This window comes from Myotis lucifugus, unplaced genomic scaffold (assembly GCF_000147115.1).
Source record: "Myotis lucifugus unplaced genomic scaffold, Myoluc2.0 scaffold_9, whole genome shotgun sequence".
NCBI lineage: Eukaryota > Metazoa > Chordata > Mammalia > Chiroptera > Vespertilionidae > Myotis > Myotis lucifugus.
The window spans coordinates 4,866,054-4,884,902 of NW_005871057.1; the positions used below are offsets into that span (position 1 = coordinate 4,866,054).

The following is an 18,849-nucleotide window of genomic DNA, read 5'->3' on the forward strand; positions in this document are numbered from 1 at the left end:
GAGAAACATCGATCAGCTGCCTCCTGCACATCTCCCACTGGGGATGTGCCCGCAACCTAGGTACATGCCCTTGACCGGAATCGAACCTGGGACCTTTCAGTCCGCAGGCCGACGTTCTATCCACTGAGCCAAACCGGTTTCGGCTTTTTTTTTTCTTATATTAAACCAAGTCTTATGTCCTTTTCCTTCAAGTCTCTGTTTCCTGCATTCTTTCTAGAATAAAAATAAAACAAGATAAAAGGGTGTCCTCACCTTCTACTTTGAATTTAACTGTCAAGCATGACTCACAGCCGGAGGATCTTTAAGATGATTCATTTATGCCTTTTCTCTTCGTTGACAGTGGATCCAGTTCAGATAACAGGTATTGATTTCTTGAAAGCCTTTCTTTCCATTCTTTTTCCTGTTGGCTGCATGTCTCACCATTGGCAGTTGACGCAGTTTTAATCTGAGATGATCTGGCCCCGGTGCAGATGTCTGGGCTGTCCTTTCATGTCGAGATGGGGCAATCTGTGGCCAGAGCTGGTGGGATGGGGCCGGGTCCTGAGTGTGTATACTCATGGCTGCAGGATCAGTAGGGCTACAGAAGTCTCTCTCTTTGTGTTAGGTTTCTCTGTTAAAATAATTGTCCTATAGAGATATGTGTGTTCCAAGTACTTTTTCAAAAACAATATCCCTAGTGGTTAAATTACCATAAGGTTATTATGCTGCCCAAGTAAGCAATTACCCAATTTGGAGGGTTTCCTGGAACAGTCAGTTGATACTGCTGAAGGCCAAGTATCTCATTTAGATGGGATGTCACTGTGTGACTAAAGCAATATGATGCCCTCTGAAAAATGCTTAAAGCCTTCTCTGTTTGTGGGCAATAGTAGTCTTTTGAGCTAGTCCTTGTTTCTGCTGAGCGTTTACCTCATGAGACTCTTTTTCTTATTTGTGTTAATGTGTCAGAGGAGTACTACTTCCATTCACATTCATTCACACCTGAAGACATTTATTTAAAAACAATTGTTGAGCGTTTGTTGTGTGCCGTTAATGAGGTGGCTCATGGTCTCTGGCCACAGGATGTAGTGTCTAGTGAAAGTACAAGAATTACTCAAATAAGCCCAGAGTCATATAAAATCAGAGATTCATTACATTTCCCTTGGAGTTAGAAAGCACTAGGTTCCGTCTGCTGTGTGTGAGTTGTATAATTCTGGTAAGATACTTGACTTTGCCGAGCTTCATTTCTTATATGTAAAATGGGAGTAACATTGTTTTCCTCAAGGGATAGTGTGTACCTTGAATGATTTGATGTATGTCAATTACCAAACTCAGAATCTGGCACATTATTGGTGATTAAAAAATGTTAGCTGGCTCTCCTACTTCAAAACTTTTTTTTCTCTTATTCGAAATTTACCTTAAAGAGAACATATATTTGGCACTCAGAGATGAAAAAAAGCCTCCATTTTCTTTGATAGCATCCTTCCTCCTACTTCTAGTTCCTTTTGATTTGTTGCTACAATAGTCCTCCCTCCCCACCATTTCTTTACTTACCATGACGTCCTAGGCTTCTCAATAGTTCCTAACTGATTCCATTTCCTCATTTGCCTCTGAGATGCCTCTCAAGGCTGATCTGAAATCCATGTCTGAGCAAGACATTCCCCTGCTCACAATCCTTTCATGGCCTGCCCTTAACAAGGCATTCAGGGCTTTGAAGACAAGGCTTGCACTGGTCTTTCGTGCCTTAGCTCATGTTATGCTCCAAACACACATCTCTTATTTCAGCAGCGCTCATGAACTTGGACTTCCAAAACAGAACCTGAACTTTGCCTTACTTTTGTACTTGTCTCAATTGTCCTTGCCATTGAAAAAAACAAACAATATTCTCTTTAATTTACCACCCCTCTCCCCTTCGCTACCTACACTTTTTATCTTTTTCTTTTAATAAAACAGTTGAAAGATTTGTACAAGCTAAAGAGAAATCAGAGCATCTTCCTTCTCTTTCATCCTTTTTAAAAATATTGTTTTTATTGATTTTAGAGACAGAGGGAGAAAGAGAAGATCGATGTGAGAGAGAAACATCTACTGGCACGCCCTTTATTGGGGATCAAGCCCATAATCCTGGGCAGAATTGGAGTGGTGACCTTTTGTTGCATGGGGCTACCCCCAACCAACTGAGCCACACTGGCGAGGGCTCCTCCTTCTCTTTCTGTCCTAACTTCTTGGCCATGTTGTCTATACTCCAGGTCCTCCCCTCCCTTATACTTCTGCATCCCTGCAAGGTGGGCCCAGTCCTCATTGCTCCATCCAAATTGCTCTCCCAAAGATCATCGATACCTACTTGTTGCTTAACTCAATGGATTGATTTGAGTCCTTACCTTAATTTATTTCTCTTTAGTATTTGACTCTGTAGACCACCTTTGTGTCTTGAAGTTCCTTAAACTGTACTCACTGTCCTGTATGGTAGCCGGTAGCCAATGTGGCTATTGAAATTTAAGTTTAATTTAGTGAGAATTAAATAAAATTTAAAATTCATTTCTGCAGTCACATTAGTCAAATGTGGCTATTGAACACTTGAAAGGTGGCTAGTGTGATTGAGGAGCTAAATTTCAAATTGTATTTACTTTCAGTTAATTTAAATTTACATTTAGCCAGCCATCTGTAGCTTGTGGCTACCCTCGTAAGCGTGGAAATAGAGAACATTTCCATGATCACAGAAATTTCTATTGGGCAGACCTTATTTGAGAGTTTTTAAGAGGCCAAATAGTAAATAATTTTGGCTTTGTGGGCTAGATAGGTTCCATTGCAACTCTCAGTTCTACTGTTGTTGAGCAAAAGCAGCCAGAGAGAATATGTAAACATATGAGTGTGCTGTGTTTCCATAGAACTTTTCTTTTTAAAAAAATATATTTTATTGATTTTTTACAGAGAGGAAGGGAGAGGTAGAGGGATAGAGAGTTAGAAACATCAATGAGAGAGAAACATCAATCATGCTGCCTCCTGCACACTCCCTACTGGGGATGTGCCTGCAACCAAGGTACATGCCCTTTACCGGAATCGAACCTGGGACCCTTCAGTTTGCAGGCCAACGCTCTATCCACTGAGCCAAACTGGTTAGGGCCCATAGAGCTTTTCTTACGTACATAGGTGGTGGGCCAGATTTGTCACGTGTCTGTAGTTTGCTGACCCCCTCATAGAGCCCTGGTTGCTTCATATATACCTTTTAAAATTTCTTTCTACTTTTCTCTAAAATGTTCCTTTTTCAGTCCCCCTATTTCTCAAATCCCTCCCTCCTTTTCACCTTTATCACAACTTTATTGTGAAAAAAATCTCTAAACAGTCACCTTCTCTTTGTGTCGTGCTCCTGTCCATTGTATGCATTGCCATACAACTGTGCTTTTATAACTCATCTAAGCCAGTTTCCTCATATGTAAATGTGTCTCAAGTAGTAAATACCTCAAAGGATTATTATATAGATTATACCTACCATGAGTACAATTTTACACACAATGAAATGTGTATACACAATGAAATGTGTATACGCAATGAAATGTGCATAAAATTGTGCCTATGTAGGTATAAAGTACTCTCACATTATGAAAATAGAATAGTGATTGAGACTTGTAGGCTGACTGGTTGACATCCAATCCCAGCTGTGACACATCAGTGTGCATCTCGGGTAGGCCACTAACCTCTTTGTACCTCAGTTTCCTCAATGGTAAAATGAGGATCCTATAAGCAGACACAGATTTGTTATGAGAATTAAATGAATTAATCTGTGTTAAATGCTTATAACATTGTCTTGGTGCAAAGTGCTGTGTTGTTGTTTTTTAATTTATTTTCCTGGTTTTAAAGATGAGGGAGAAAGGCCTGGACATGTTAATCTGCCTGCAATCATGCAGCTAGTAAATGACATGTCTGAAATGTGAATTCTGGTCCTTTGACCTTAAAGCTCAGGCCTTTACACTCTACTATATCCCTTTCAACATCTACTGGCTCCTTACCATATTCCATTAGTTGGAATTAATCCCTTTTTTGTTCTGTGCTTTCATTATACTTAGTTTACATCTGTATAAGGAAAGTTGCCACATTTTACGTTGTATTATAGTTATTACAAATTAGTCTACCTTTTGAGAGTGAAGAACATGCTCCCAGTTATATTTTTCTTCATTTCTTCACAGCCTCAAGTCTAATCAACAATAAGTTATTATTAAATTTGTTGAGTAGAAAAACTTTTAAAGAGAAAATTATTATTGACAGAAAATTTATCGATAGGTGGTTGAAGTCTTCTGATAAAATAATGAATTGTTTCTTATAAAGGTTATACATTTATCACTAGTATGTAGATTTAATATTTTATTATATAGATAATGAAATGAACTCATCTTTTTCCTTGATTTATTAAAGTTTGAAAAAGAATGTGACTTTTTTTTTTAATGAAATTGTGATTAAACAAAAACCCAAAAGTAGGTCATCAATGAAAGAAATTGTAATATGATCCAGAGAAGGAAGATCATATCAGAAGGTTAATTTTGAGTTGGACTTTCCAGTTATTTAACAATGAATATATGCGGACTACAGAAGTCAGTAGCTGAGCATATAGAGAGGGTTGTGACATTATGATTACTAAATGTGGTTGTGCTGGAGGAAGCTTTAACAGTTATTTCATGCAAATTGCAATATGACCGTTTGTGAGTTACATGGGTCACACTGTTTGAAGTACATTACATTTTATTCTTGAAGTGGGTGGCAGCGGTTGAGAGCGGCATTTTAGATTTTATTAATTTAACTTTCCATCGCTGGGTAATCAAATTCACAGAGTAAATGCTATCAATTTTCCCCTCTAAAAGAAGCAATGCTTTTTTGAGTGTCAGGTTTTATTTCCTTTTATAATGTTTAAAAATTGATTTAATAAATGCATGCTTAAATAACAAAATTTTAGCTCTCAACAAAGGGTAAGTTGGTGGTAATCTCTGGGAATTGATGGGGCCCAGAGATCAAGACTGTGGAACTTGTTAGGCTCCCAGCCTCTTAAAAATCCTTCAGACATCTACCATATTCATTGACCTAGCCCATTGTGTAGGCCAAATACACACTCCAGTGGGTCATTTGATGAGCAAGGCCAAAGTGAAACACAGAATGGACTAAAGTCTGGTATTAGGTGCTCTGAAGTCTGATTCAGGTTAGGCTGCGGTGAGGAAGAGAATAAATCAAATTCAAACAAGATTTCCTTCCCTCCAAATAGCTGAGTCTAAGTTTTTATGTCAGATATAAGCCAGTAGGGGTTAGTAAAGAAAAAGCAGGGGAAAATAGAAAATTATGTGCAAGAACAAATTCATAAGGAGTTTCAAGAACTTTCTTCTTTTGGAGCTCCTTCTCGAGACCCTCAGCGATGCCTTTGTCAGTTCAGACACTGATGACAGCACAGCTTGACTCCTTTGCAAGGACATCTAACATTACTGTAGTGACTATGTAATTATACTAGTTGAGATTCCTTGTATTTTGGTTGCCTTGGAATGTATCCCACTGCTTCTCAAATTATGAAATATGACAATTCTAAAGCTTGTTTCAATTTGCTAAAATTGATGAATCTTAAGACTTTTGTATCAGTCAGGCTAGACTAGATTTTGCTGCAGGAATAAACAACTCTCAAATCTCCCTGGATTCAAAAGCCCAGGTATGTGTCACTCATACGAGTTTATCTTAGGTTACCTGGGAGATTTGCTTCATGCCATCCATCCTCACTCAAGGATACCAGCTGAGAGTTACCACTTGGACTGTCACTCGTTCTTGTGACCGAAAGAAAGAAGGAACTGTGGTAAACATACATTGGACCTTAAAAACTTCCTTGATTACTTCTAAGGCCATAGCGGACTTCATGGCCATACCTCATTTTAAGTGGGTGTGAAAGGGCAGTCTTGTAAGTGGCTAGAATGAGGGCAACCAAAGTCATAGTGGACAGTAGGAACGACAATGACAGATTTATAGCAAATCTATGTGATTTGAAGGTTCTATGTAGCCATTTATTATGACTGCTCAGCTGCTTGAGGTTGATTTTGATGACAAAAGTAAATAAAAAGGAGCAAAAATTTTTGTGACCCAATTTTTAGTTTCTTAAACCCAAGTTTAGATGTTGTCATAAGAAATGGTCCTTTTTACTAGACGAAGTTGAAAAGAGATGCTTTTATTTCATTAAAACATTTTTTATTAATGTTCATTTTACTGATTATAAAGTTGATGATTCAGTAAGACCAAAGTCAAGCAATCTTGACTGTTTTAATTTATATTTTTATTGAAATGTATTTAAATAACCCATTCAATATATAAATACATGTTCATAAAAATTAACACAAAAGTATCTATATATATAAAGAGCCAGGGGCTGTCACATCTGAAACAACTGAACGGATGACCAAACAGGCTGAGTGGGGCGACCAGGCCAGCAGGGGGTTAGTGAGGGACAACCAAATGACTGAACACCAGGCTGTGTGGGGCCACCAGGCCGGCAGGGGGTTAATGAGGGATGACCAAATGACTGAGCAGCAGGCGGCATGGGGCGACCAGACCAGCAGGGCGGGCAGTGAAGGGCAACCAGGCCAGCAGGGGTGCAGTGAGGGGTGACCAGGCCAGTAGGGGGGATTTGGGGGTGACCAGGCTGGTGGGGGGGGCAGTGAGGGGCGACCAGGCCGGTGGGGAGAGGCACTTGGGGCAACCAGGTTGGCAGGTAGAGTCAGTGAGGGTCGACCAGGCTGGCAGAGGGGGGCTGTTGGGGGTGACCAGGTTGGCAGGGCAGGCAGTAAGTGGCGACCATGCTGGTGGTAGGGGCAATTAGAGGCTATCAGGTTGGCAGGCAGAGGTGGTTAGGGGTGGTCAGGCTGGCAGGGGGCCAGTTAGGGGTATTCAGGCAGCCAGGCAGGTGAGCAGTTAGGAGCCAGCTGTCCTGGATTGTGAGAGGGATGTCCAACTGCCGGTTAAGGCCCGATCCTGGGGATCTGGCCTAAACCAGCAGTTGGACAAAATTTGAATATAAAAAAAAGAACATTATAGAGGTTCATGGAAAAAGAATCTTTGGAAAGGAATTTATGCAAGGCCAAGCTCATTAAGATTGAAATAAATTTATTTAAATATCAAAAGTACACTGATACAAAATTAGAATTGGTCTTCTCTCTGTTGAAAGGTTCAAGTTTTGTTGGACTTTTCGTCTGCTTTTGAAAACAAATGGAAGATTTCATTATCTTTTAAGTTGCCTACCTAAAAAACAAAGGTGTGTTTTATCAGAATAATTTCTGTGCTTCATGGTATCTCTAGCATCAGTCTTTGATTATTTTAGTAAACATAGTCTCCTCAATATTAAAGGACCTAAGTTTTGCTAACAATTGTGTAATCTCCTGTATTTACCTTTGAAATCTTTTGTCACTTTGGTTGAGTAGATGATTAGATACGGGTTCATAATGATCTGTGACCCTACTTAGCCAAGTGTCATACCTTTTCATATTTTTGACAAACTTCCCAAATCAAATTTTAGATCAAGTCCTCTTGACTTTTAGCTAACTTTGGGATTTTTAAGAAGCTCCCTAGAACAGTGGCCGGCAAACTGCGGCTCCCAAGCCACATGCGGCTCTTTGGCCCCTTGAGTGTGGCTCTTCCACAAAATACCACGTGCAGGCGCGCATGTACCAGTGCAATTGAAACTTCGTGGCCCATGTGCAGAAGTCGGTATTTTGTGGAAGAGCCACACTCAAGGGGCCAAAGAGCCGCATGTGGCTTGAGAGCTGCAGTTTGCCGACCACTGCCCTAGAACATTCCAAAAGTTTTGTTCCTTCTCCTTATAGAAGAAAGATAATAAACTAGTTAGGCTTACTTGATATGTTAGATTACATGACATTGTCAAATAAATGATGACTCACCTTACTAGGTTATATTGCATGGCTGAGTATTATTAATATATTAATGTATTCCCAACATTATATAACAAGGGAAAGGAAAATTTTCTCCTTGCCCCTCTTGAGTTAATATGGCTGGATTAATAAAATTGACTTAAAACAGATTAAAAAGAGAAAAGTCAATTTAATTTTGTGCATACAGGAGATGTTAATTAATGCTCAGAGAGTGACCAAAAAGCAGTTAGCTTTTATATCTTTTTACCCAAAGGAACAAAAATTTGTGGGCATTTGAGAGGACAAAAACAAACACACACACACACACACACACACACACACACACAAAAGCTACATACAAAAAAAAAAAAGACCCACTTAGGTTTAAGTGCTCATTTGTGAGGAATATAAGCAAAGGTTGGGCTTGAGTAGTAAATTACTAAAAAACAAAAGAAAGAAAGTAGCAAGATATGTTTATACTAGAGGCCCGTTGCAGGAAGATTCCTGCAAGAATAGGGTTTCGCTCCCTTCTCTGTGGCTCCTGCCCCCCCTTCTCTGCCACTCGTACCCAGCTTTTCTCTGCCGCTCCTACCCCGCCAGTCTCTGCCGCTTTTCTCCCGCCTGTCTCCACTACCTCAGATCCATTGCTTGGTTTCCTTCTATGGTGTCTTCAGTCTTCGCTCCCAGCCGATATATGCAAATTAGCCGCCATCTTTGTTGACGGTTAATTTGCATATCACTCTGATTAGTCAATGGTGGGTGTAGCGAAGGTACGGTCAATTTGCATCTTTGTCTATTATTAGATAGGATAGGCTTCTCAGCCTACACTTCTCTGACTCTGGTGATACGGGTATTTCTCTCAGTCTCCAGATGAAGGGAAAGCACCTTTTATAGGGGAGATGTATTTCTTGCTTCCAGGAGACAAAGGATGGTTAAGGTGTCCTTATATTTGCTGCTTTTCAATTAACTTTGATTCTAAATAATCATTATGCCAATGTGCTTGCTTTATGCCTCAACGTTCCTAAATTCTGATGTGACTTGATATAATATCAGTCATAATTCCAATTATCTCTCATAATGGGTATATTACAGAAATAACAAAATTTTTTTGTCAATTTAATTTTGAAAAATATATACTTTTATTGATTTTAAAGAGGAAGGGAGAAGAATAGAAAGATAGAAGCATCAGTGAGAGAGAAACATCAATAGGCTGCCTCCTGCATGCCATCTCCTGGGGATGGAGCCTGAAACATAGGCATGTGCCCTGGTTGGGAATCCAGCTGTGACCTCCTGGTTCATGCGCTGATGGTCAACCACTGAGCCACATAAACCGGTCTACTCTGTCAATTTATTTGTGATAAACACTCATCTATCTTTAAAAATGGGCATTTTTAAGTTTTGTCATTTATAGACAGTTACTATTTTACTTTGATGCTTCATCTTTAGAGAAATTCATTGGAAAGGACTGACAAATACTTTAGAATACAAGTCTCTGATAACGTTCGGGTCATACCACTGAATTGCATTTAAGGAAACTTTTTCTTTTAAGCTATCTGTGACTTAAAAACAGTTTGGTAAAGTATATCTTTGTGAACAAAAGTGAAACAGTAACTTTTCACTCTTCCTTATCCCTCTGGATTTCAGAAACTCAATTAGTATTCTTATTTCAATAGCAATGCTGTTATTTGAATGAGTTCAGTAAGCATCTGCTCTCTTTGTAGACAGGCTATTGCCTTGTCTTTAGCTGAGATTCTATTACAGAAAAGTATCCCTGTTATAGGGGAACCCCTCTTGAACTTCATAATGACTGGGGAACTCATTTCACCAGTGAGGTGATTCAACAGGTCTATGATGTGTGGCTGGCTCTACAACAGTTGCACTGTGCCTACTCCCTTCAGACCCTTACTTCAGTCAATTTCATTATCATAACTCCATTATCTGTGTCCCATTAGGATTTATTTTCACTTGTACTTGGCAGAAAAATCTATGGTGGAGTTGCTTAAATTCTTACCTACTGGGAAGTTACTGCACAGTTGGGTTACTGGTTACATCTATTTCATTATGTAGTCAATCAGAGACTCAGGATTGGTCATCACATTTAAGTTTACATCACAGAACAAAATGAGAATTGCCAGGTGATGTCTCTGATAATGAAGAAATAAGATTCTTGAGAATTTTATTTCAATGGTGGTGGTATATTGGCATAATTGAATAAACGCACAGAAATTTGCCTAAAACATTAGGACTTTAGGGGATATTGCTGAATCTATCGCCAAAGCCATGGCTGCTCTAGAAATATCTTTAAATTTACTTTCTCAAGTTGTTTCACATAATTGTATTGCTTTTGACTATATTCTAGCAAAATAAGGTGGTGATGTCTGTGTCACTATCTGTGTGCTTGAATAAATTCTTCAGGATAGATTGAAACACAATCGCACAAAATCAGAGAATAAGTCCATTGGTTATAGGTGCCTCTAGAAAGCTTTTGGGTTTTTGACCTGTTTAAAAAGGATAGTTTCATGGTTTAGAATTATTCTACTATTTAGAATTTGTGTCCTGTTTTTAATTTTAAGAATAATTGCTATTATTAAACTTACTAGAGGCCTGATGCACAAAGATTCATGCAAGAATAGGCCTTCCTTTCCCTGGCTGCTGGCACCACCTTCGCTCAGGCCGGAGCCGCCTTTCTGCCTTCGTTCCAGCCTGGAGCCACCTTTCCGCCTTCCCACACTGCCCAGAGGCCCAGAGCAGGCTTTCTGCCTTCGTTCCTCTGCCTTCACACACTGCCCAGAGGCCCACAGCAGCTGGGATGGTGTGGAATGCCCCCGGCTGCTTGGCTCCTGCATATGCAATTTAACTTGCCATCTTTGTTGGATTAATTTGCATACTCACTCCTGACTGGCTGGTGGGTGTTGTGAAGGTATGGTCAATTTGCATCTTTCTATTTTATTAGTGTAGATATCTACTATCTTTCACAATGCTATAAGAACTTCACAAGAATAATGGTAACACAACATTTTGAACTGATTTTTAATCCACATAAAATCTTAGATGGACAACTAAAAGACAAGATTGAAAATGATTTGACTACCTATGCTGAATTCTGCTAACTTTTATTTCATAGAACTGGATGGCAAGCCTTCCTCAGTTTGGCACTGCTATTGCTTAAATGTGGTCTAAAGGCTCTGAAGAAAACCAGTTTCTCTCCTACATGAATAAGACATACCAGATATGAACATTTCTGGTGACAGGAGATCACAATGTGAACACATGAGGAAATTGAGAAAATCCACTCCAATGGTTAATCTGTGATCCTTTTGAAAAAATACCTTGATCAGAAGGGGGAAATGTGAAAGATGACATAAGTGAAGCCATTTTAAAATGGAGCCAGAGCAGCCATTACAGAGGAACTGTCTTGTATGTTCTGCTTTCTGAACCTTTGAATGGGGCCAAACCACCCACATTCCATGTCGGCAAGAGTGAGAATTTTCTGTTGACAGGACTGACAAAAGTGAAATTTTACCTAGTGACCATTTCACTTGACCAATCAATGAAGTATAAATCTAGCTTTGTTAGTACCAATGAACTCCTTTAAAACCAACTTACCTCATCTTTCTTTCTTTCTTTTTTTTCATACAAAAACATGATTCCTTCTTCTGTAATCTGGACACTCTTTGGATTTCTACCTAAATCTGTTTACCCTGAAAATTGCCATTCTTGGATTCCCAAATAAATACTTTTGTGTCTTGAACTGGTTCTTGTATTTTAGGCTGACAGAATGGGTTATGGGCTGGAGGCTGGCTGAAAATGATTATAATTGGACATATTTTTTCAAGTATAAATGTACAGAAGGCTATTGGTTATAGTGTATGCAACTCAGAAAGGGGATCAGTGTTAAAGATGGAGGTTGAAACCATAGGAGTGTAGATATCCCTTAGAGAATGTATATGGAGTGAGTAAAGGGATGGATATAGAATGTTAGAGCTTACTGCCATTTAAAAATTTGGCAAAGGAAGAATATTCCATGAAATATATTGTTGTTTTGCAAACTGACCCCTACCCCCACATACACACACAAAAGCAGGCCATTCCAGATTGTTAGGTTGTAGGTTTAATAAGCAAGAGAACTTATATACCAGGTTTGTCTTGGATAGCTGCAAGATACGTAGATCTTCACATTCACCCACAAGAATATTAAATGATTATATAGAGGCCTTAACTGGGTTCAGTCATATATTCAGTCCAGATGGTCTCAACAACACCTTACTTCCTCAGGTTATTTCTTTGAAAAGGCTGCTAGTTTGGAAATGAATGGGGAACCACCAATAGTCTGGGTCGAGCTCAAGGGTCTTATCCTCATGATGACCTCCTCCAAAATATATTGAGAAGGAACAAGAAAAGAGATAACAGATAAAGTGAATTTTCCATGAGTATTTGGAATTGAGAGGCCCCTTTTTTGTGATATGTCATAAACATGACTAAATATTGAGCACAAAAGTTAGTAGAGAAGATGCTGTAGATAAAGGGAAAAAGAATAATGACATCAAGACATGTCCCAGCAAGTCAATCTTCCATGTGCCTAAAATGTATTTTCAGAAACAAAAGCAAAAATAACAACCAAATACATAAATATCTTGTAGGGAATTTTTATAAAACATATCTTCTTATTTTTGCCACAGATGTTGAGTAAACTTTACCTTTTGTTTTGGTGTATTCGTGAATTATGGCTGCAATTATGCTGCATATCAAATAACCATAAAAATCTCCAAATCATGAAATGCTCAGCAGTTATTGCTAGTGTCTGTAGGTTGTCATGGGATCAGCTGATCTAGGAATGTGTGTAACTGGAAACATTGCTCCAAGGCATGTATCTGGCTAGACTGGGCTTCTTACTTCTTTCGGGCTCTGTTCCCACCTGCAAATATTCATTCTGGCTGAGGAAGAGGCAGTGGTAATACCTGTAGGCTTTCAGGCCTCTACTTGTATTGTGTCTGATGATTAACCAAGGCAAGTCACATGGATAAGCCCAAAACCAAGGGAGTTGTACTTCACGTCAGGAAGTGGGGAGAGGGAAAGACAATAAATAATGAAATTATATATATATACTAGATGCCCGGTGCACAAAATTCGTGCACGGGTGGGGAGGGGTCCCTCAGCCCAGCCTGTACTCTCTCCAATCCAGGACCCCTTGGAGAATGTCTGACTGGGATCAGGCCTAAACCAGCAGTCAGACATCCCTCTCCCAATCCCGGACTGCTGGCTCCTAACCACTCATCTGCCTGCCTGCCTAATTGCCCCTAACCACTCTGCCTGCCTGCCTGATGCCCCTAACTGCCCTCCCCTGCCAGCCTGGTCATCCCTAACTGCCCTCCCTGCTGGCTTGGTTGCCCCTAACTGCTCTCCCCTGCCAGCCTGATCATCCCTAACCACCTCTGCCTTGCCCCCCTCCACCGTGGCTTTGTCTGAAAGGCTGTCCAGTCTAATTAGCATGTTACCCTTTTATTAGTATATATTAATACAGATATTAATTTTATTATATCTCACCTGAAGGTATTTTTTCCATTGATACTTAGAGAGAGATAGAAACATCAATGTGAGAGAGACACATTGATTGGTTGCCTCCCACACACTGCCCAACCTGGGCAGGGATCAGCCTGCAACCGAGGTACACGCCCTTGGCTGGAATTGAACCTACAATCCTTCAGTCCAAGGGCCTGAGTTCTAATCGCTGAGCAAACTGGCTAGGTCAATATTTTTGAACAAGTATTGAAGCTCTCACACTTGTAATTCAGAGTGATTATATTAACCACTTCCTGTGCTATGCTGTAAGGTAGTCAAATTCAGTATTATTGAAGTATTTATCATTGTTTGATTGTGATGAAAATGATCCCTCCTGCTGCTGCATTCTGAATCTGCTCCTTCGTAATGCTGCCACTGTATCTATAGCTATTCTTAATTTCTGCTTAATTTCACACAAGGCTCTTTGAGTGAAGACTTGAAGGTGAAACTCAGCTATTTAACAGGACTTTTTCTTGTTGCTTCACTATTTTGCCCCCCTGTTATTTGGCATTGTTATAATGTTTGCTAGTCTGACAAATGGAGCATTTTTTGTGCTTGTATTTTTATTTTAATCCCTTCCTCTTCAAAAAGTGGTAAATGATTAGCCTTTTTAAAAAAAATGAGTTGTATTTTCTTATAAAGTATCTTCATCTATACATGATGCCTGTATTTTCATAGGAAGACACTGATCAACTATGAGGTGAAAAGTACTTAATTGCAAAAGTTTTTAAAAATTAAAATTTTATGTGCATGCCCATTTTTTATTCAAATGATGAAGCATTTCCAACATGTGGAAAGAGCTCACCTATTTTTTATGCAATTGGAGATATATTTAACTGAAACTAATGTTCTATCTATCTATCTATCTATCTATCTTTCTATCTATGTATCTATCTAATTATCTTTCAAAGAAGACTTGAGTTTTCCAGTAAGTTTGTTTTTTTACAGCCCGTACCCAGTCTTCAGTCATACATCTACCATTTGTTCCCTCAGCCTATTGTGTCGGTGCTGCACTTATATACAATTCCTTTCAACCACGTAGATTATTTTATTGCTCTATACTCTAGTTTCATCCTAAGCAATACAATCCACAAAGATATCACCTGGAAGTGCAAGGTACTTTTTTAGTGCACATCAAAATAAATACACAATCATTAAAATAAAATAAAAATGCCACTCTGTGTCATCTTGCATATCCAGTTTATAGCTATCATTACCTAGCATAACATGCAGAGGGAAGCAGTGTTTTAAGGGCAGCTCTGCCAAACTAGAAATGTACAAAGCTAACTAAGCAACAATATCTTTTGAAAAGAGTCATTTAATTTTACTTTCTAATTATTTTTCAGGTTTGTGGAAGGCATGCTTAACATTTGTTATAATGCCATTGATCGTCACATTGAAAATGGCAAAGGAGATAAGATTGCTATCATCTATGACAGTCCTGTTACAAACACTAAAGCAACTATTACCTATAAAGAAGTCCTGGAGCAGGTAATATCATACATTTTCTGTATATGTTATTTAGAAGTCATAGGGAAATTATTCAAATAGCATACAAGATCATTGTATAACCTTTACTTCTCTTAATCCATTGACATGTTACCATACTTTTCCTTTGATGCACAGTGGACATAGAGATGTGTTAACTCTTAAAGTGTTTCTATCCCTTAAAGTTCTATTTTACAGAACTGGAAATCCCTAAGAATAGATTTAAATCCTCTCTGGTCTTTGTTTTCCATCTCCATTGCCATCACCTCCATCCAGCTATTCTAATTTTAGCTTTTGTACTATTGAGGCTGTCTCCTAACTTCCTTATTACCAGGTCTGCTCATGTCAGATCTTCACCTAAACTGACACCAGAGATTTTTTTCTCTAAGAAACAACGTACTTCTTTACCCCACTTAAAATTTTTTTCCTTAAAGATTACTGTTATTCAGAAAGTAAAATATGGACTGCTGTGATGTATAAGACACATTGGATTCTGATCACAGCATCCCTCATAGTTTTATTTCCCAATATTCGTGGCCATGAACACAACTGTATTTTCACCCTGGGTGTCCTATCACTCCCTCCAGCACTCCTGGCCCTTTACAGCTCTTTGCCTGGGCTCATTCCTTTCCCCTATTGATTCTTTTTCAGTTTTTCCCCACCTGTGTAGTTCTTAGGTGAATCGTGATATTGACAGATGAGTTTTGAGACTTTCTTTGAACATTAGGGTACAAATGAGGTTTCAGAGGCAATCATAACAGTGTCTGCGTATTGTGGACTGGGGGAGAGTTATTTTAGCTCTGTGGGGCATTTATATCTGATAAAGGGAAATAGTAGTGTAGGGCAGGGTATCTCAATCTTGACACTATTGACATTTAAACCAGAGAATTCTTTGTTGTGGGTGCTGTTATGTACATTGTAGGATGTTTAGCACCCCATTTTCTACTCATTAGATGTCAGCAGCACCCCTCCCGCCCACTGTGATGGTCATAAAGGACTCCAAATGCTGCTAAATGTCCCCTGGGTGTCAAAATTACTGCTAGTTAACAACTACTGGTTGAATAGTCTGTCATGCCAAGGTTTTCAAGCAATTTGCTTTTAAATTAAGGCTTTTTGAATAACATTTTCTTCTTTTGCTTTTTTTAAACCTATTTAGGGCTTCCATTCAGTTTTTAGAAAGTTTGCTCAACTTTCTCTGACTCTGAAATTACATCCTTTTGCGTCCACAATGTTCCTGTTTAGCCTTCTAAGAGAATTCAAGAAAGGCAACTGAGACAAAACAATGAACTCCCCATTCTGACTTGTCGCTGTCAAGAGAAAAAACAGAAGCCAGTTTTGCTCAGACTGGGTGACAATCCCAGCTTCAGCTGATTTAAACATTGAGGGATTTATGACAAGGAAAGAACCAGACTCAGACAAATGGCACATCGCAAGGTAGAAGAGGCAGCAGTGGAGAGTTAAAGAGGGCCCACAAATTGTCTAGAAATTAGAGTTGCTGACTTGAATCAGTTTCCTTGTAGATTGACAGAGTTGGAATTGGGGCCCTGCCTCCTAGTACTTATACTTGGGGAATTCCAATCTGATAAGAAGTAGATAGCCCAAGACAGAACAAACAAAATAGTTCTGTAAATATACTATTGGTTACTTTAGATTGGTCTGTAAGCTGGAACTGTGTGTTTTCAGAATAAATTATACAGAGACAGAGCTTCTCTTAGGGCTGAGGAGGATATGCACGCCAAATGAATGACTTTGTTATCCATTTGAGGCTCTGCCTTAATAATTCAGCATCAGTGTCTTGATAACCTATTAATTCCATATTTTATTTTAGGTTTGCATTTTTAGCTTATAGAGAAGGTTTATTCTTTGATTCAAAACTACTCCTCTTTAGGCATATTGTCACACTCCCATTTTATATTATTAGGCCTTATATACTAGTAAATTTTAATTGGTATACAGATTATGAATCTAATTTACATATTAGAAAAATGTTATCTATATAACATATTATATTTGATACATAGCCAAACATCAGAGTCAAAGAAAAAGCTTCAGAGAAACCTAAAAACAGGAGTTAAATAATGATTGTTGCTCTTCTCATTTTGTTTTCTTTTTAACCAATTACATGCGTATATATGATAAATACATGTCCACATTTGACTTAGAAGCTGTTTTGCTTATTCATCTTTATTTTCCAATATTAAATGTAGCTTCAGTTCCTTTTGAGGTTTGTACTGGTTTATTGGTTTCAGTTCAGCTTGTCATCGAGCACTTAAAAGGTCTGCTTCTGTCCCCTGCTGACAGCCTGAGTCCCCAGGCTTCACTTCTCCAAAGAACTGAAGGAGGACCTGCTCGGGAAGAGGGACACATTGTGCTGCACTTTGATTACCAGCTCCTGGTTGCCTGTGGCCTTTATTTTATTAAGTAGAGAAGACGGAGAAGGATTTAATGGGTAATGCCATTGCAAACAAACAAAAAGAAGTGTCTTTGCACTCTACTTGTTTTAATCTCCCCTCTCATTTCTACTGGGAGCTTCTGGCTAGGTAAAAGTGCACCTAGTATTTCTTATTTAATTAGTGAACCAACTAGTTGAAGGCTAAATTGGTTCAGAGACATGAAGGAACTGGAGATTTTACAGAATGATTCAGAATTAGAGCTTTTTCCAAAATCGCCATCTTTATGTAGATCTGATAACGTAAATAACCCTTTAAGTTTTCTATAGAGAGATTTGAGCCTGGTTTAAGATCCGGCATTCATTCAACAAATATTTATTTTATATGCCAAACCCTGTTAGGAGCATAAGATACCAGGCAAATGGACCCATTCCTTATTTTCAAGGGGTTACAATAGCATGTAAGCACAGTAAAGAATACGATGGGGGTAATGTTATATTCTGTGGAAACACATGGGAAAACCCTCAGCTCAGCCAGGAGTTCACGGTGTTGGCGGTGGCAAGAACAGCACCAGGTGTGAGACCAGAGGGGTAAGACAGGACCTGGGTTCAGCAATCTCAGTACTTGAGTTCTGGCTAAGAAAGAATTCAGAGCCAAGACCCAAACTATAAGAGAACATTTATTTAGAATATCACATAGGTGGAAGAAATGAGTGGTAGAAGAAATGGGCTCAGGAAACAAATTACAGAGGCAAAAGAAGGGTCCTTGGAGCTTAGGAGAGAGGAAGGTAAAGGTAACGTGCCTGGGGGGAATAAAAGGGGGGTAAAGCGGGGGTGGGGTCGCTCCTGGGAGGAGAGAGTGTACTAGGTCCTCTGTCCTAAGGGTTTAAGGGTGGAGATTTTAGGGGTGATCCTGGGAGAGGATCTCAATAGAATATTCAGCAGCTTTCCAGGTGTGTCCTTCAGGATCGGGGTCTCCGCTGATTGGTCAGCACCCAGGCGGGGGTCATTATTCATTACAGCTGGTCCTGACCTTAGCCATGGAGTCCCTTGTCTGGTTCTGTTGCTTTTCTGGGTCTGTAGCTGAAACACAACTGAGGCCTAGATGTTATTTCTAGGGAAGAAAGGTCAGGGGGTCTAAACCGAATGAACAGTGATATGAAAGATCAGAGGATCCAAACCCTATGACCAGCGATATGCTAGGGGAGAGAAGGTTACCCTGGGGGTGAGGTTCTTGTTTTTCCAGTTTTGTCCTAGAAAAACTGGCACCCAGGGCTTTCTGCCCTGGTCACCTTCTGTCCCTGGCCCATCACCCGTGCTCAGCTTATGTGTAACTGCCTACCACAATAGGAACAAGAAGGCTTTCTGGAAGAGTCAATACCTAACATTAGCACAGGGAACCAAAAGTGGGAAGGGAAAATGGGGGAGAAGTTCTTGCAGCTGAAGGAACAGGACCTACAGGGATACTCAGGGAAGAGAGAGCCTGGTGCCCACAGTGGATTTGATAAAGTGCAGCACAAGCGATTTTAGGGAGAGAGGAGGCTGGAGTGAGGCAGACTG

General features: G+C 39.5%; 1 protein-coding gene across 3 annotated transcripts in view; it reads left to right on the forward strand.

The window, feature by feature from the left end:
• The window catches only part of ACSS3 (acyl-CoA synthetase short chain family member 3), a 151,477-nt gene that overhangs the window by 17,654 nt on the left and 114,974 nt on the right, over nt 1-18,849 (forward strand). For all 3 annotated transcript variants that reach the window (XM_023749760.1, XM_006083970.3, XM_006083969.3), the window contains exon 2: nt 14,759-14,903. In XM_023749760.1, the coding sequence (XP_023605528.1) occupies nt 14,759-14,903 (145 nt within the window). The remainder of the gene's footprint in view (nt 1-14,758; nt 14,904-18,849) is intronic.